General features: G+C 40.0%; 1 protein-coding gene across 1 annotated transcript in view; it reads left to right on the plus strand.

The window, feature by feature from the left end:
- The window catches only part of mtgo (miles to go), a 218,641-nt gene that overhangs the window by 149,096 nt on the left and 48,708 nt on the right, over positions 1–20,837 (plus strand). Inside the window, exon 3 of the mRNA XM_067769037.1 lies at positions 12,189–12,370. Coding sequence (XP_067625138.1) covers positions 12,189–12,370 — 182 coding nt within the window. The remainder of the gene's footprint in view (positions 1–12,188; positions 12,371–20,837) is intronic.

Below are 20,837 nucleotides of genomic sequence, written 5' to 3' on the forward strand. Positions count from 1 at the left end.
CATACCAAAAAACCTGAGGGGGTATGCAGAATATGTACCAATTCAACTAATAACTACCCCTGGTGCCAGGGTGCAGAAATGGCAGAACCTATTGTACACGTGTATAAGGATAGTTCCAAATTAATGGAAGGGATCGGGTCTGCTGTTTACTGCGTCGATCCAGAAATTAGTAGATCCTGCTACTGCAGCGTCTTTCAGGCGGAAATTATAGCCGTAAAGAAATCAGCAGAAATTCTGGAGGAAGCGTGGTTAAGCTGCAGTCTCGTCAATATACATATATTGATTGTGGCGGCGATTAAGGCAATCATCTTACACATTACTTCATCAAAAAGTGTTCTGGAATGCAAAAAAGCATTGGGAAAACTTCGCTCAGCCCGGACCGATGAGTTCTCAATGGAGGGTGCAACACTCGCTGAAACGAAAATAGGCATGCCAATCCGTTTAAGAGAACTTAAAAGGAGACAGGAGCTGCATATGATCCGTCAAGAAAAGCGTGGACAGAAGCGCGGGGCTGCAAGATCATAAGCAAAGCCTGCTATATTGGACTCACAAAGTGGCTCATATCTCTGAAGAGAGAGGACTTAAGGCTCACGATAGGCATTCTAACTGGACACTGCCTTCTGCTTATAAGTTAGTAACAGCAAGTGTGGGAAGTGCGAGCTGCAGGAAGAAACGGTTGAGCACTTTATGCGTTCATGTCCTGTTTGCGCCAAGCTACTAGAAACGGCAGAGCTGCCAGATCTCGAGGCAGCAATTAATCAGGTCCCAGAAATCTTCTAGTATTTGCCAAGAGGATGGAGTTATTCTATGACATAACTCCTGGTATCTGATTGGGGTTCTTCCTTTTGGTCGTCAAACGAATTCGGGACACACTCAGTTTATGTGAGACCAGTTCAACCTTACCTACCTCTTATAGGTACCTTCTTAGATATCGAATACATGGGCACAGTATCGAGGTATCCATTACTCATGCCGAATAACGCCTCCGGTATTGATGTTAATTTTGCTCTAACAATTTCAGCAAAATGTTAAGATTTGCTTATTTGGCAAAAAGAACAGTAAAAAGAATGTATTCCGCTCTAAATTGGCTTTCAGAAAAAAGGCAGCGTTTGGGAATTTTTAGTTTTCGTAAAGAAATCATCATCTTTAATTGGCGCTAAACCACGTAGGGGATTTTGGCCAATAAATTCATAAGTCCTCGGCTTCCAAATACGCCTGCCGACAGAAATTCCTCTCTGAGCCGGAGCGTCTTTATAAAGTTGCATAATATGACCTATTTAGCGGATTCTTTGGGCCTTTTATTCGTTGCACTATGTTCATATGTTGGCGGCCATCGTGGTGTGATGGTAGCGTGCTCCGCTTACCACACCGTATGCCCTGGGTTCACACCCCGGGCAAAGCAACATCAAGATTTTAGAAATAAGGTTTTTCAATTAGAAGAAAATTTTTCTAAGCGGGGTCGCCCCTCGGCAGTGTTTGGCAAGCGCTCCGGGTGTATTTCTGCCATGAAAAGCTCTCAGTGAAAATCTCATCTGCCTTGCAGATGCCGTTCGGAGTCGGCATAAAACACGTAGGTCCCGTCCGGCCAATTTGTAGGGAAAATCAAGAGGAGCACGATGCAAATTGGAAGAGAAGCTCGGCCTTAGATCTCTTCGGAGGTTATCGCGCCTTACATTTATTTATTTTATTTTTTATGTTCATATCTGCGTAAAACTCACACATCTCATCATTAACCTTCTTTCAATACACGCCGCTGGCATCACCTTAAAAAATAAATACTAGGCGCAATATACCTCCGAAGAGATTTAGGCCGAGCTTCAGTTCCAATGAGAGCGTGATTTTTTTTTCGTGCGAAAGGAATTTACTTTTCAGCTGCCTACACAGTTCAAAGTAGCACTTGTCGGCAGGACTTGTTCTGCGTTTGATTTCTATCCGTAAAAAGTGGCACAAGTTCTTGGTCTTATCCTCATTTTTAATAAGCATGATACGAGTAAGTTCGAGTACTTTCCCTCAATACTTTTTTAGGTATCGATTACTTTCCGCGATCCTTTTAAATGAGTACAGGTATCGAGAATATGATGGTATTGGCACAACGCTAGTTTTTGATTGAAATAAACTCGAATTCATGGAGTTTAATTTAAAAAGGCACAGTTTAAATAGTGGCAGACTCGTGAAACATTTTCGGTTAATGTCATATGGTTAGATCCTTACTTTTTTAAATTAAAAAGTCCATAAACGGACTCAGATCACAATTCGAGAGTCTTGGAAGTTTCCATTGTGCAATATATTTATTAACTAGAATTTTACAAAAATCCATATTCTCTTTTTTATATTGATTTTTGATCTTTTCAGCTAATAGTTTAATTTTTATGAGTGATTTTTCTGCGTAATGGGAGTGACCAGCTTTACTAAAATGTGTTAAATGTTATAAATAAAAAGGTATACAAAGGTTAATTCTAAGTGAAATCTAATTCGTCGATATTGATCTTCCTCAAAAATATATAGCTGTTTTTTTATTTTCCAACTGTCGAGTGAAATTTTTAAAACGTCCCGTTTTTTTTAGGACAATTTAAGATTTGTCGGTAAACTTGAAAAAGAAATCTTGCTATCCTAGTCTTAATAAGTAAAAATTATTTGAAATTAATACAGCTCAAATTTATTTCGGCTATGAACTAATTGACGTGAACAAGGTTTTGAACATTCTTTGTTTAATATTCAGGGCTGTCATGGAATCCAATTGTTGTCGGAATCGGATTTAAAAACGACAAAATAATAACTTTGGTGTCATGAAATCCAGTGTTATCGGTTTAATGTTCGAATTGGAATTAGTGTCGGTTTTAGGTGTCACAGAATCCGATAATATCGATTTTGCTATCGGAAACAATCCAATCAGTTAAATGCTGTTGGATTTAATTTTTTCCTAGTTGTATTTCTCTTGTAGTTGAGTATTTTCTAAAAATGTAAGTAAATAAAAGTTTGTTACGGTCTGCTGCTACGATCTACGGCTACGATCCACTTGGGAGCGTGTTCACGCGAACACACCTAGGGATGTGGCGAAAGTTGCGATAAAAAGATATCGAAAAAACAAGAAAAAGACAGACCGGCCATCACTACGGAAAAAATCTTCCTTTTTTTTGGAAGATTGAGTTTCCGCCGAATACACATAAGGAAAGAAAAAAATTTGGTAAGGGAAACTAAATCAAGAAAAATCGCCGAGTTGCCGGCCAAATCGACACCAAATTAGATGATGGTGGTAAAACGTATTCACCGATGGTGGTTTTAATTGATTATTGGGACTTACAACGTGAACATTTTCCCATCAATGAAACAACGCCAGAATTAGATCTGCATTTTAACCTATCAACCATTAGGCATGTTCAAGTGGCAATTGTATGCTGCGCAGAAATAAAAAAAAAAAGGGGAATTGGGTGGTAATATATCTTAACCTAGGAGGACACTACCACCGGCGTAAAGGCCAGCACGAAGCTTTATCGCCACCTGGGTCTTTTGTTCACCTCGGACCACCGCGCCAACCACCACCAACGGTGCCTACTATTACCACGGGCATCACCATCGGTAGTACCTCCCCCAACTCCTTCATAAGCGCAACCACGAGCGCAACAACCATCAGACGTACCGCCACACCAGTTGCAACGCACGTAGCGGGGCCACGTACATAGGCTTGAGGCCATTAAGGTTAACACCAACAACAGGCGGTTCCACCGACCCCAAGACTAGCGCACCTTTATTAACTGCGCTCATACCGGCAATAATACCAGCCGCATCCTTACTAGCCGCGCTCATGCCGGCAATAACACTACTAGCGCATCTTTATTAACTGCGTCCATACCGGCACTAACACTACTAGCGCAACCCTTACCAACTACGACCAGATTGGGCTACAATAAACCTGCTACAATGACAATCACAGGACAACGAATATAGGCCTGCGGGCATTCCAATTGCGATAACGAACATCAGCGGTTAAAGCGGTGAGTTCGTTCCACTACTGAACTAAAATTATGTATTTGTAGCCTTAACCTTTTTTTTTAAATTATATTTTTGACTCCGCAACATTATATAATGTTAATGTAACCACAACTAAATTAAAAGTGAATTGTTTATATAAAACACAAAGACCAATGTGCTAAATACCTTTGCACTGTAAATAGGATTGCAATTTGGTAGAAAAATGGAAAAATGAATTCCCTGTAGTTAAAGGCACTAATATTAAAAAAACATAAAAACAACTCAAGATTGATAATAATGTAAAGTTTATGTCCTATAACTAAAAACCACGAAGATCAATTTAACGTAACTATTTAGTGTTGCTAAAAAGGGTATAAAGCTAATTAAAAGAAAAAAAAACCATATTCAAGTATATATCTATGTAATGTTTAAGTCATAGTAAATTGCTTTTTTTCTACAAGTAAAAAAATTTTAACCAACAAAAAAACAAATCATATTTTTATGGTCATGGGTGTGCAATTTATACTGCCTGTGAAACAAAGAAAAAGGTGTTTCAGGTATTAAAATCTGCTTTGCGTTGTGGTAAAATTTTACTAATACATTTTTTTTTATTGATGCCATCGTGGCGAATATGATTTTGGGAGTGAGCAAAAGTGTTGATATTGTTTCGGTAAGGAATAAAGTTTTATTGGTAATTCAAGCTCAGTTGCATTATTAGTAAAATGCATTAACTCTATATTAAGAGACACAAATAACAAGTAATGCGGGTTGGCTTGCGTTAGCAAAACAAAACTTTTTGTTGTATACATTTTTTTTTGGTGACTGAGTCGAACTAAACCCGAAACTAACACTTACATGTAAAACAGTTTACGTTTCACTTGAACAAGTAAAACGATTTCAGTAATTGTACTATAAGTTTAAAAGGTTCATGTTTTACCTGAACAGGTGAAAGACTTCGGTAATTTTTCCATGAATCTAAAAGCTTACGTTTTGCTTGAGCTTGTGAAACAATATTTTTTGAGGGGTAGGATTTACCCCAAGTTTAGTCTTAGTTGCGTTTATGACTAATTTTTCAGCGCATAGTACATATTACTGTCATTATACTATGTGTAATACCGAATTGATGTTTAGTTAAACTCAAAGTATATTTAATACAACAACTATTAATTTTGTAAGGGGGACCCAATTAGCAGAAGTTGTATCCAAACTGTACAGCCCTAAGATAGATTTGTAAAAAAAAAAAAAAAAAAAGGAGAAAAAAAAGGGCATTTGACCAAAGTTCTACAAAAAAAAAGATTTTCTTTCATTACATATATAGTATATTTTTATTTTAGTACATATATAGCCTTTTTGATTGCTATACAATTTTTTCAAAAAAATTTGTTTATAAGCTTAAATAGGTTCCAAAACCCTTGTAGTAAGAAGTAAGAGAAAACAAAAGAGAAATCTATGTTAGTAGTAATAATGAGCATTGAATAAATTTGTTGACAATATGGGAATGCTGACTTCCTTACTTGTTTAGAAGGCACTTAGGGCACACAGGTAAGGGGCCACCGAAAATTAGGTGCGTCGGTGGCCATGGGTTTTGAGGGTGGGCTAAGCACCGGGCGTCGCAACAACACCCGCGGCGCCCCTCTATATATTCGGCCCTTTATGTTTATTTTCCTTTTGGTTCTTTTATTTTATTTTCAGCAGTTTTTTTTTGAATTTTGATTTCAGAGTGGTAACCGGTCATGTCCGGTTCGGTAATTTTTTTGGCGTTAGTTTTTTTTGAATTTAGATTTTGAATATGTCAACGGTCTGTCCGTGGCATCCGGTTCGACCGGATGTCGTTTTAATTTGTATTGATAAGCGTTTTGAGTCGGTCTCTGCGCTTCTGTCGGTTTATTTTAAATTTTACAGCTTTTAGTTTTGATAGGCATGATAGGAATTTTTTTCTGTTTATGGCGCAGGAACAGTAAGGTTGGCAAGGACCCGCCCCAGCCGACAATGACTAGCCACTGTGCACCACCACATCATGCCGACCGCCTTCCTTACTGCTTTCATCGTAAATGCGATTCCATAACAGATGGCGCCCAACGGGATTTGGTGCCCGAGGCGCTGTCGCGCTGGTCATTCCGGGTCAACTTGTGAAGGTGACCATCCCACCAGTCCGAGGTGAGCAGCCGCAGGAGCAGCCACCTGCGTTGCGGTGGGATGGTTAGATGGATCAGGTTGTCCGGAGTAATCATCGTTGACAGTTGCTGAGGGCGCCATAACAGATGGCGCCCAACGTGGCAACTAAGGCGCTGGCCGCGAGGGTCAGTCGGGTCAACCCGTGAAGTTGACCATCCCACCAGTCCGAGTGAGCAGCCACAGAGCTGTCACCTACGTTGCGGTGGGATGGTTGGACGGATCAGGTTGTCCGGGCTGGTCATCGGGGGCAGTGGCCGAAGGAGCCACGGACTTCACGTCAATCTCCGGAATTTTTTTTTATTATTCACCCGGTGAGGCAGTGCTGCACGCACTTAGTTTTTTTTGTAATTGGGGTTTTGTTACCGGAAGTTGTCCGTTAGTCGGCTTGGAAATATGTGTCCGCTAATTTGGGTTTATTAATAATTTTTTTTGCAATGTTTAAATTTTTATAGTTTTTTTTTTAGTTTCCGTCTTTTTGCCGAATTTGTGATGTCTGGTGTGTGTGTATGTGTTGAAAGGACCCCAGCTCATCCCACGTCTCAGGTGACAACCCATAGTGCCACCTGGATTGTGACGGGTTGAGCTGGGATTCAAAGCGGCACCCTTCTCTGCCCCACCGGACTGGGGGAGCGGCTCCGAAGCGCTCCACCCATAGCGGCGGAGGCAGGAGGGGTGTCCCGGGTGAATGATCGGGAGGCCTCAGCACCCCCAGCCAGTCCCACTAGCGAGTCCCTGAGACCGCCTCTGCGTTGCGGCTGGGTGTGTTGGGACCAACCTGTGTGTGTAGGAAATTGACCCTAGTGGCCCCAACCAGTCCCAGAGGTAGGTCCTTGAGACCCCCTCATGCGTTGCGGTTGGGAGCACTAGGGACGAGTATGAATGAGTTTGTGTTGTTTTTGTTTTTTTTTTTGTGGTCCTACTGCCTTCGAAGGGGATGCCAGCATTCTCATCACACCCCTTCCGGGAGTAATGGTAATTTTTTTTTATTTTTTTTTTTCTTTTTTTTCCAAGATTTCTTAAATTGATTTTTTTTTAAACTTACAATTTTTTTGTTTGGGCGTTTTGGCGGTCGGGGACATCTCGGCCAGTATTCTCCCTGAGCACTGACCTCATAGGATGTTCACGCGCGTACTCACCGAGGACCGTCCACACTTAGGTCGGACTAGCCTTTCGGAGTTTTGACGAGTTCGCCATATCAAAATGTCTACACTTTTTTTTATTTTGCATTCCTGTGGGAGCGATACCCACTAGGAATCATCTTTCGGAGTTTTGACGAGTTCTCCATAACAAATGTCTAATTGCCGCAAAGCCCTTTTAACTAGGAAACAGAAATATTCCCAAATTGACTTAATTTTTTTTTTGATAGACCTATGTTGCCCGGCTGGCTTCGTAGTAGGACTTTGAGACTCTTATCTCAGGGGTGAGTCGTGCCCCACGTTGCTTGTCGTCGGAGATCCCTGGCAATAGCTTCCCACAGATGATCCGGCTTCCTGTTCGCTTCATCGTCAGGTCTTCAAAGCGAAGCAGGTTTGTTACGGTCTGCTGCTACGATCTACGGCTACGATCCACTTGGGAGCGTGTTCACGCGAACACACCTAGCGATGTGGCGAAAGTTGCTATAAAATGATATCGAAAAAACAAGAAAAAGACAGACCGGCCATCACTACGGAAAAAATCTTCCTTTTTTTTGGAAGATTGAGTTTCCGCCGTATACACATAAGGAAAGAAAAAAATTTGGTAAGGGAAACTAAATCAAGAAAAATCGCCGAGTTGCCGGCCAAATCGACACCAAATTAGATGATGGTGGTAAAACGTATTCACCGATGGTGGTTTTAATTGATTATTGGGACTTACAACGTGAACATTTTCCCATCAATGAAACAACGCCAGAATTAGATCTGCATTTTAACTTATCAACCATTAGGCATGTTCAAGTGGCAATTGTATGCTGCGCAGAAATAAAAAAAAAAAGGGGAATTGGGTGGTAATATATCTTAACCTAGGAGGACACTACCACCGGCGTAAAGGCCAGCACGAAGCTTTATCGCCACCTGGGTCTTTTGTTCACCTCGGACCACCGCGCCAACCACCACCAACGGTGCCCACTATTACCACGGGCATCACCATCGGTAGTACCTCCCCCAACTCCTTCATAAGCGCAACCACGAGCGCAACAACCATCAGACGTACCGCCACACCAGTTGCAACGCACGTAGCGGGGCCACGTACATAGGCTTGAGGCCATTAAGGTTAACACCAACAACAGGCGGTTCCACCGACCCCAAGACTAGCGCACCTTTATTAACTGCGCTCATACCGGCAATAATACCAGCCGCATCCTTACTAGCCGCGCTCATGCCGGCAATAACACTACTAGCGCATCTTTATTAACTGCGTCCATACCGGCACTAACACTACTAGCGCAACCCTTACCAACTACGACCAGATTGGGCTACAATAAACCTGCTACAATGACAATCACAGGACAGCGAATATAGGCCTGCGGGCATTCCAATTGCGATAACGAACATCAGCGGTTAAAGCGGTGAGTTCGTTCCACTACTGAACTAAAATTATGTATTTGTAGCCTTAACCTTTTTTTTTAAATTATATTTTTGACTCCGCAACATTATATAATGTTAATGTAACCACAACTAAATTAAAAGTGAATTGTTTATATAAAACACAAAGACCAATGTGCTAAATACCTTTGCACTGTAAATAGGATTGCAATTTGGTAGAAAAATGGAAAAATGAATTCCCTGTAGTTAAAGGCACTAATATTAAAAAAACATAAAAACAACTCAAGATTGATAATAATGTAAAGTTTATGTCCTATAACTAAAAACCACGAAGATCAATTTAACGTAACTATTTAGTGTTGCTAAAAAGGGTATAAAGCTAATTAAAAGAAAAAAAAACCATATTCAAGTATATATCTATGTAATGTTTAAGTCATAGTAAATTGCTTTTTTTCTACAAGTAAAAAAATTTTAACCAACAAAAAAACAAAGCATATTTTTATGGTCATGGGTGTGCAATTTATAATGCCTGTGAAACAAAGAAAAAGGTGTTTCAGGTATTAAAATCTGCTTTGCGTTGTGGTAAAATTTTACTAATACATTTTTTTTTATTGATGCCATCGTGGCGAATATGATTTTGGGAGTGAGCAAAAGTGTTGATATTGTTTCGGTAAGGAATAAAGTTTTATTGGTAATTCAAGCTCAGTTGCATTATTAGTAAAATGCATTAACTCTATATTAAGAGACACAAATAACAAGTAATGCGGGTTGGCTTGCGTTAGCAAAACAAAACTTTTTGTTGTATACATTTTTTTTTGGTGACTGAGTCGAACTAAACCCGAAACTAACACTTACATGTAAAACAGTTTACGTTTCACTTGAACAAGTAAAACGATTTCAGTAATTGTACTATAAGTTTAAAAGGTTCATGTTTTACCTGAACAGGTGAAAGACTTCGGTAATTTTTCCATGAATCTAAAAGCTTACGTTTTGCTTGAGCTTGTGAAACAATATTTTTTGAGGGGTAGGATTTACCCCAAGTTTAGTCTTAGTTGCGTTTATGACTAATTTTTCAGCGCATAGTACATATTACTGTCATTATACTATGTGTAATACCGAATTGATGTTTAGTTAAACTCAAAGTATATTTAATACAACAACTATTAATTTTGTAAGGGGGACCCAATTAGCAGAAGTTGTATCCAAACTGTACAGCCCTAAGATAGATTTGTAAAAAAAAAAAAAAAAAAAGGAGAAAAAAAAGGGCATTTGACCAAAGTTCTACAAAAAAAAAGATTTTCTTTCATTACATATATAGTATATTTTTATTTTAGTACATATATAGCCTTTTTGATTGCTATAAAATTTTTTCAAAAAAATTTGTTTATAAGCTTAAATAGGTTCCAAAACCCTTGTAGTAAGAAGTAAGAGAAAACAAAAGAGAAATCTATGTTAGTAGTAATAATGAGCATTGAATAAATTTGTTGACAATATGGGAATGCTGACTTCCTTACTTGTTTAGAAGGCACTTAGGGCACACAGGTAAGGGGCCACCGAAAACTAGGTGCGTCGGTGGCCATGGGTTTTGAGGGTGGGCTAAGCACCGGGCGTCGCAACAACACCCGCGGCGCCCCTCTATATATTCGGCCGTTTATGTTTATTTTCCTTTTGGTTCTTTTATTTTATTTTCAGCAGTTTTTTTTTTAATTTTGATTTCAGAGTGGTAACCGGTCATGTCCGGTTCGGTAATTTTTTTGGCGTTAGTTTTTTTTGAATTTAGATTTTGAATATGTCAACGGTCTGTCCGTGGCATCCGGTTCTACCGGATGTCGTTTTAATTTGTATTGATAAGCGTTTTGAGTCGGTCTCTGCGCTTCTGTCGGCTTATTTTAAATTTGACAGCTTTTAGTTTTGATAGGCATGATAGGAATTTTTTTCTGTTTATGGCGCAGGAACAGTAAGGTTGGCAAGGACCCGCCCCAGCCGACAATGACTAGCCACTGTGCACCACCACATCATGCCGACCGCCTTCCTTACTGCTTCCATCGTAAATGCGATTCCATAACAAGTTTATTTTATAAAAATAAATGTAAAATTACATATATTTTCATTCTTAATAAGGGAGAGCATAAAAATTCAATGCAAAACAGTATTTTGATTTAATTTATGGAGAAACATCCAGATATTGCGAAGGGCTTCACGAAGCACATCATCTAAAATCGTTGACACCGTGCTTCTTCCTACACTCATGTTAGAATCCTGCCAACTGATCTTTGATAGGATCCTTCAGCTAACAATCGTAACGTAGCTGCTAGATGCAGCACTGGCAGAACTTTCGAGCGAGTTAAGCGTCCTTCAATGGTATCCAATACCATTCGGAAAGCCTCTTTGTTTATGCGATAGTATGCAATGTAACTGCAAATACACTATAAATGTTTAGAAACCCACATTAAGAAATATTTTTTTAATTACGCTGTCTCTGGAAACTCAAATGGATTGCTGCGATCTCTCAAAATTTTCCGTTTGACCTTCTCGCAACTTTCTTCTTCCAATAATATAAATGCTACAACTGCTGATGCCATTTCGATGTCAATAAATTTGTTTATTTCTGTTTAAATGCACAGAACAACTATTTTATAAAATTTTGCCAAAAAAAATTAACATCAAAATTGCCGGTGCACCGCAAAGCAGCTGATTCGAACATCGGTTTTATTTACATTCGAAAAGAGCAAAACCAATACGGTTTTATGACACCAATTTAAATCAATATTGGTTTGTAATTCCGACAAAACGCAAAACCGACTTGGATTCCATGACAGCCCTGATTATTACTATTTTGAAAGCTTAGAAGGACCTTGCCACGGCTTGGCCAGCTCTTATATCAAGTAAAATAAGAATAATTATAATTTTTCTTTTCCTTTTCTTTCGAAAGTACTTATTATATTATATTAGTTTATGCTTTGGTTTTACCCCACGTTTCTATAAATATAAGCAATATAAATAAAATAAATTTTAAACCTTATTTAAGGTTGTGTAATTGCAAATTTAGGTATTCGCTGAAAACTATAGGATATACATACGATATTTTTTGTAAAATTATTTGAAGTATAAATAAAAAGATTTTTTGATGATATTATAATTACCTAAATTTGTATGGCGCCATAGTTCTGAAAAATCCCATTTGCAGCGAAGGTGCCACGCCCACTTCTTCCTCACTCCACATTTTCTTGTTATGGATTGTCCTCATACAATTTCTTACTAAATTTCAATTTTTTAGAATGAATACTGTCAGAGCTATGTAGTATCATATATCTCATTTATATGACAGGTTCCACACCCCTTTTATGTATCAAAATTATTTTTAGTCTATGACCATTCTTGGAAGATTGGGTATTTGGTGATGATCGGTCAATCCGTTTAGTACGCAACCCGATCTATACTTACATACACAATGTGAATTTCATTTACATACATACATATATATTTAATATTAACATTTTTACCTGTTATCTTTTACTTTAGGCCCAACAACAGTACAAATGGTTTCACAAAATCGGCCTGCGCCTATTCCAGTGCCATTACAACTACCCCAGGGCCAAGTGATGCAGCAGTATGTTAATGAAAACCGCCCGTTCGCACATGTTGTTTTATCGCCACAGTACCAGCCGCTTCATGCCACCCAAGGACACATACATACGCCTTTCGTAAGTTATAAAAATAATTACATACATACAATTCCGAAAAAAATATTGCACAAATAATAAGTCACGCAGTAAAAACATATCCAAAACGAAAAAAATATGTCCAAAAGGTAGAGCTTACGACTTCTGAAACTTGTTCAAGAAGAAATTACATACGCTTAAAGGGCCTGGAAAAGTTGACATAGTCATAACGCCATGGTCATAACCATATTTTTACTTACCTAACCTAAAAACCGTAAAATTTTCATAAAATTGAAGGAAACGCGAAAAACTACAAACGTATAACACAAACAATAGGTCTCTTAGTCAAAACGTATCCAAAACAATAAATAAAATATGGGAAAAGTTAGTAAATTTACCAACTCAAATATTTTTAGGTTATGAATATGACGAAAAACCAAAATCCAATTGGTTGGCTATGGTATGGTTATGGCTAGGGCGTTATTGTATGGTATTTCATTGATTTCCATAAGGTTGGTTGGATCAGCTGTTTTATATGGATATATATATCTACGCCAACTTTGCCAGGGCTTTAAGATGGAACAAGGTTTATGCTTACATTAATTAATTAATCATATATCGATATGCCAAACGAAAATTAACACTGGGACGTTGGTGTTTGACGAAAACTAGCGATTTCACTTTGTGCTTGATAAAAACTATCACTCAAACTGAGTTTCTTGTTTTTTACAACGTGTTGGATAATAATATAGGTGTTTTATATTATTATTATTATTTTCACAGAAAAGAGTTGACGTCATAAAATCTATGCTCCTACCAAATTTCAAAAGGATTGGTTAATTTTTGTTCGACTTATGGCGTTAAAAGTATCCTAGACAAATTAAATGAAAAAGGGCGGAGCCACGCCCATTTTGAAATTTTCTTTTATTTTTGTATTTTGTTTCACTATATCATTACTGGAGTTGAATGGTGACATAATTTACTTATATACTGTAAAGATATTAAATTTTTTGTTAAAATTTTACTTTAAAAAAATTTTTTTTTAAAGTGGGCGTGGTCCTTCTCCGATTTTGCTAATTTTTTTTAAGCGTACATATAGTAATAGGAGTAACGTTCCTGCCAAATTTCATCATGATATCTTCAACGACGGCCAAATTACAGCTTGCAAAAGTTTTAAATTACCTTCTTTTAAAAGTGGGCGGTGCCACGCCCATTGTCCAAAATTTTACTAATTTTCTATTTTGCGTCATAAGTTTAACTCAAGTTTCGTCGCTTTATCTGTCTTTATGTAATGAATTATCGCAATTTTTCGGTTTTTCGAAATTTTCGATATCGAAAAAGTGGGCGTGGTTATAGTCCGATATCGTTTTAAATAGCGATCTGAGATGAGTGCTCAGGAACCTACATACCAAATTTCATCAAGATACCTCAAAATTTACTCAAGTTATCGTGTTAACGGACGGACGGACGGACATGGCTCAATCAAATTTTTTTTCGATCCTGATTATTTTGATATATGGAAGTCTATATCTATCTCGATTCCTTTATATATGTACAACCAACCGTTATCCAATCAAACTTAATATACTCTGTGAGCTCTGCTCAACTGAGTGTAAACAGTAAAATCAACCGATATACGGGTCAATTCAACTGAAATTTCTGTCAATTTTTATCCATCGCAACAAGATGTTGAATCAACTGCTCACAAATCGTTGATCCGTAATTGACCGTTTTAGTAGTCAAATAAACAAAAAAAGTTGTTTCATTATTCTTTACCCATAGTTTTGTTTTGTTTAGTAGTCAAATAAACAAAAAAAGTTGTTTCATTATTCTTTAGTAGTCAAATAAACAAAAAAAGTTGTTTCATTATTCTTTACCCATAGTTTTGTTAAATAATTATTACTGTCGCTCTAGGAATACCAATCAAAACTGTTAATACGAAAGGGATTTCTGTTCTTTTGAAAAAACCAGTGCAACTATTAAATTAACAGAGTTTATTGTCGAAATGACACTACCACACTTTTTCTAGAATAATAGTGTAACGAATTTAGTGCAATTCCGCTTATTTGCAACCTTATGCTAACGTTCGAATTCACTGTTGAGTAAATAACTCCAATATTCAATAATGCAAAATGGTCTTTATTAGACTACTTTCACAATAACACTTCTACTTCTCAACAGATAGCGTGATTTTAATCAAACTGAATACTGCTTACTCAGCGTTAGCTCCGTAACTCTGTAATGTCTCGTTCGCATACTTCTAGGCGTTTCTATTTCTAGAATTTACTACTCATTCACCAGCTATAAATTTATCAGCTAAAACTACAGATGCACGATTATTATAGCTTCTCGCATAGCCCATGCGCGTGTATATGTGAGTGATACTTCCACAGATGATTGCCTACTTTTGGGAGTATCTCAGATATATGCATGTGTTTGTGCGTTGCTCACCGCTGCTTGTACGGATATATGTATAGACACATTGATTGATTTGTTGATGTGCATACAAGTCACTGCTTAGTATTGGCTTAGAGATGATAGTGCCCTTAGTGTTGCTAATATTCGTCACACGTATATGTATAGACATAATGATTGATTTGTTGATGTGCATACAAGTCACTCCTTAGTATTGGCTTAGAGATGATAGTATCCCTTAGTGTTGCTAATATTCGTCACACTGCCCTCCACCTAAGTCTCTCGATCTAAACGCTGCCAGCCTTTCCAAATGAACCACTTTCATTTTGGTTCCTGGTTTGCCAATGGTTTGTATGCGGGACACTACATCGTTGATCCGTTTTACAACTTTGTATGGACCTTCCCAATTACACTGGAATTTCGGTGACAACCCTTTTTTTCGTTGTGGGTTGTATAACAGCACCAAATCTCCTTCCTGAAAACCTTCCGAATTAATTGCTTTGTCGTATCTGGCTTTAATCTTGTCACTCATAATCTTTGCTCGTTGCCTTACAAGATCGTGTATCTCTCTCAGCTCTTCTTCCAAGACATCAGTGGATTTCCTGACATTTCTCTCCGCATCGGCATCTATCCCAAACTTCAAATCAACTGACAGTCGAAGGTCATTGCCAAAAATTACCTTTGCGGGAGTTTGGCCCGTTGTCTCATGCACTGCCGATCGGTAAGCCATCAAGAATAATGATATGTGTGTATCCCACTCCTTATGGTACTTGTCTATAACTTCCCTTAAATGCTCATCAAGGGTTCTATTGAAACGTTCCACCATACCATCGGACTGAGGATGCAATGCAGTTGTCCGTTTTTTCGAATGCCCAATGCTTTACACATTTCCTGGAACACAGCTGATTCTAATTTCCTGCCTTGATCAGAATGTAACTCCATTCGTACACCATACCTTGCAACCCAATTGTTTATTAACACTTCTGCTACTGTTTCCGCTTCTTAATTTGGGATTGGATATACCTCTGGACATTTGCTGAAATAATCGATAACCACAAGTACATATTTGTTTCCGCAGTTGCTAGTAGGAAATGTACCTGCGACATCCATAGTGATTCTTTCAAATGGCGCACCTGAGTTATATTGCTTCATCTGGCCATGACTTCGGGTTTTGGGCCCTTTCACTCTGCTGCAAACCGCACAGTTCGCAATCCACTCAGTGACCGACTGACGGCAACCAACCCAATATAATCTCTTTTTAATCTTCTCGAGCGTCTTCGTGATTTCAAGATGACCTCCGCTTGGACTATTATGCAGCTCACTGAGCACGTCAGGAATCCTCTTTCTGGGAACAACTATCAGCTTCTTCTTGCATTGACCACCCTCACTCTCCCATACTCGATGCAAGCAAAGCACGTTTCCTCTCTGGTTTTCCAATTGAACGGCTGTAATATGCAACTACCTTCTCGTGTCCATCAACCAGTTGTGACAAAACGCCTCGTATAGCATATCCGCTCGCATCTGTATCTAGAATAAACGTTGCTCATGGAATCGGATATGCCAACTTTGAGGCAGTGCACAAACGCTCTTTCAATGTTTGAAAAGCCACTCCATGCTCCTTCTTCCATTCAAAAGCTTTATATTTCCTTGTAAGCTCGTGGAGGCTATGCGCTACGCTGGCAAAATTTGGTACAAATCGGCGGTCTTGGCCAATCCTCTACAGCCTCTATCTTTTCGTTCGCAGTGCAGATGCCCTCTGTCGTTACCTTGTGACCCAAATAAGTTACTTCCTTTTTAAACAGCGAACACTTTTTGGGACTTAGTTTCACATCAGCGCCAGCTGTTCTCTGGAAAACCTCCTCCAAGTTTTTAAGATGTTCATCAAAGTACTTGCCCAATACGATGATGTCGTCCAGATACACCAAGCAAGTTTTCCAATGTAGTCCTTTCAATACCTGATCCATAAGTCTCTCAAAAGTAGCTGGTGCATTACATAGTCCAAAGGGCTTTACTGTAAATTGCCAAAGACCATCACCGACACTGAAGGCTGTTTTCTCTTTGTCTTCCTCCTTCACTTCCACTTGCCAGTAGCCGCTTTTCAAGTCCAGTGTGGAAAACCATTTCGTACCAGATGGCGAGTCCATAGTGTCGTCAATTCTTGGCAATGGGTAGCTATCCTTTTTCGTAACGTCATTCAACTTACGGTAGTCCACGCAAAACCTCATTTTTACATCCTTCTTCTTTACAAGTACTACCGGTGAGCTGCATGGACTAGCTGATGGTTCGATGACGCCGCTGTCGCTCATTTCTTGTATGATTTGACTCACAACTTCCCGTTTCGCCAGTGGAACACTACGTGGAGCTTGACGGGTCGGCCTCGCATCTCCAGTGTCAATTTGATGTTTCAAAACGTTGGTGCGGCCTGGTTAGGAGCCATCATGGTCAAATATGTTCGCGTACTTTAGGAGCAGTTGTTTTGCCTTACTCTGATAGTCTTCCTCTAGCCCCTCCGTCCATGCCGTAATGTCATTTGAAAGATCAGTGTTGCTGGTTGAAACGTGTTCCTGGAGCTGCTCACAGTTAATAACTACATCAGCCCCTTGGCATCTTCCCAATATAGCTCCTTTGGTCAGTTTGATTGGTGACTTGAACTCATTGAGTACTTTTACCGGAATACGTCCATCTTGTATTGTCATAGCCAGGGTTTTTCCTACAAGTACATTCGGTGTTGATTTGTTTGCTGCTTCGACAACCCACAATTTGTTTGTCCCACAATCTCCATCAACCTTTGCCCAGATGACTGCTTCTGATTTTGCTGGTATTTGCTGACTTTCTTCCACCAAAACTCGTTTACTGCTGTAGCCTTTCTCGTAGCCGAAATTAAATGGCACATCCATGTTCTTATATCGCATCGTCTTGCTTTGCATGTCGATCTTGATGCCTTGGTCGATGAAGAAGTCCACTCCAATTATGATTTCGATGATGTAGTACCATGACGTTCCCAATTGCTACTTCACATGCTACTTCTCCAATTACCTGGGTGTCCTCTCCCGTGGTTGGCGTAATCTTGCTCCAAGCAATGGTCTTATCTTCTTGTTGACTAAATCTGATCGAATGATGGAATGAAATGCACCCGTATCTACAGTCGATAAGTGCTTACAGGAGTCCCTGTCTTCGTAGACCTACCTCCGGTGAAAAACACGGATCAATGTCCGTTGATCTTCGGCCCAACAAGTTGGTACCAATCGGTGAGCTGGGGTGTTCAAGTCAACCAGCCTTGGTTTGGCCGAGGAGGACTATCCATCCTCCCCTTCCATTTTCGGGTAATGGCACCCGGTTGCACGGCAACTCCACCGCGAGTTCCGTGCTTGTCTCAGTGCCCCTCTTTCATTGATTTTGATATCTCGATATCTGATTAACAAGTTAATCAGATTGAGATATTGTGTTTTGTCGCAATTTAGGAATGTGACCAAACTTTTCTGTCCTGCAGTGTTACAACAATGTATAATACATTGTTGACGACGGAGCTGGTTTTGCTTAGATATTGCTTAAGGGCCGCACTACGTTGACAAACAGAGTGACCTTGGCACCTATTATGCTCCGTATTAAACTCCATCACAATTAATATCAAGGGATGTGACCAACCTTTTCCGCACACAGACCTGTGAGTGCCGAGTGCCCGCCTCAGCAATGTCTCTCGACATCGCTTAAGACCACACTCGTTGACAAACATTGCGCGCCATATTGTGCTACATTTGGCTTCCATATTTGCTACTATTATTTCACTCCAATTTCCACTCAATTACGCAACAATTATGCTCCATTTTACACTCCAAATTACACTCCTACCACAATTAAAGGGATGTGTCCAACGTTTTCCGATCACAGACCTGTAAGTGACCGAGTACCTGCCCCAGCAACATCTTCGCATAGCAGTCGGCCACACTGCAGTGATTTGACAACATCAAATCTTGCCACATTTTTGGATGTGGCCATCCATTCCGCGAACGCCTCCTATTCGCTACGCAGTCTAAGGCAGCCTCAAACATCTCAAAAGACGAGATGAGCACCGGCCCACTCGTACAATTATCGATTGTTTTTCGGCTGGCAATAGACGTACGTTTCTTTTCCACCATCTTTCTTCCGTGTTTCAGCATGTATTTCCGGTATCTCCGGTTGCCACAATTATGGGATGTGGCCAACCTTTCATCTGCCCCTCAGGGTCAGCTTCTCAATGAATTTGGGTATACTGTGACAAGCAAGAGACCGAATTCCCCTGGGTCCTTGGCCCCCCAAGGGAAAACAAGTCTACTCAGAGCGTGTAATAAAATGAACTCTTATTTGAAGCAACAGCCACCGCGATGCTCCCACAAGGGGGCCATCCCAGGACAGGAGGTGAGACCTGAGTACAAAGCATCGTTCGATGCAGTGCACCAGATCACACTGGCTTCTCCTGCTCCCGCGGTAGCAGTTTTTATAAAGACCTTGCCTAGGGTCCCACAGGGTGATACCCGCGTCCACCCTGCTACCTTTCGAGTAAAACACCTTACTCATGGATTGGGTACCCATGGTATTATGGTCGCCTTTTACGACCGGTATACCTACCGTTGGTATATACTTTCCCCTAGCCCACAGGGGTAGCACCCGTATCTACAGTCAGCAAACGTTCCTTTCCAGTAAGATTGTTTGACCTTCTTCCAATTTGCGAGATAGAGATTATGGGGCATTCAACTGCGGGAGCCAGCTGTCGCCCCTTGCGGTTGACTCGCTTTAGTTTAACGATTGAATGGACTTGGGGATTTGCTCATCTCCTTCAGGTCTGCGTTTACGGCCACCCACATTGTTGGAACTGTTAGGGTTGGTGCTGCAATAACGTGCAATGTGCCCTGGCTTTCCACATTTAAATCATTGGCGGCACCATCGTTTTTCTGCTACGTTCCTTTTAATGCTTCCAAATTCTACCCAGGCTGGCCTTTCCCCTTCCACGCGACGAGCTTTGTATGCGGGCTTACTCAAAAGTGAAGCTGTTTTCTGAGTCAGTGCATGCGATACCGTTTCAGCAAATGTTAGTTTTGGATTCGCATATGTAGCTCGTTTCGTTTCCACATCTCGTATGCCATTTATGAAGCTCTGGATTTTTACCCTCTCAGTGTATTCCACGGGTGCGTCCGCATTTGCTAGATGGGCCAGCCTTTAGACATCCGACGCAAACTCCTTCAAAATCTCATTCACTTTTTGGTAGCGATTTTGCAACTCAATTTGATATATCTGTTTCCTATGTTCGCTTCCATACCGTCGTTCTACAGCAGTCATCAATGCTTCATAACTGTTACGTTCGTACTCTGGGATGGTCTGTAAGATCTCAGCAGCTGGTCCTTTTAAAGCCACGAACAATGCAGCAACTTTATCTTCGGCATTCCAGTTGTTCGCTGCTGACGTCTTCTCAAATTGGAGCTTAAACACATGGAAAGGAACAGAACCATCAAACGTTGATGATTTTACCTTCAGAGTAGACGTTGAAGTGTATGGACGGTTCAATTGTAACTCCTGACTCCGATCTTTCAAAGCATCCATCTCGGCCTCCATTTTATCTTGTCTTTCACTAAAAACCTCCAGCTGCGATGAGAATTTTGCTTCCTCTGCCTCCAGCTGCGAGGATATGCGATCCTCTTGTGCTTTCAACTGCTCAGCCAACTGAGATGTCGTATATGTCTTCTGTTATTCCAGTTGTGATGCCATATATGTCTTCTGTTCTTCCAGTTGGGATGACATCTGTCTTTCCTGGGCTTCAATCTTGGATGTTCTTTCAGTTGTGTGTCCATCTTGGATGTTACTGTCGATGTTTGTGCAGATATTGCAGCCAAAATCGTGTTCAAGTCTGTGCTCGTAACTGTCTGCGTTGTTTCGTTTTTCTCTTCAATTTTTGTTGTGTCCTCGCTATCAAGATGAAAGACATACTTTTCCACGTTAATTCCTTCTAATTCCATTGTCTCTCGTAGTCGTGCCTGAAGTTCGAGTTTATTGCCGGTTGTATTCAATCCACGGCTCTCCAACTCCTTCTTCAGTTGCTGGATCTTCAATTCGCTCCAGTTTG

Source organism: Eurosta solidaginis, chromosome 2 (genome assembly GCF_040869045.1).
Source record: "Eurosta solidaginis isolate ZX-2024a chromosome 2, ASM4086904v1, whole genome shotgun sequence".
In the NCBI taxonomy this organism is placed as follows: Eukaryota; Metazoa; Arthropoda; class Insecta; order Diptera; family Tephritidae; genus Eurosta; species Eurosta solidaginis.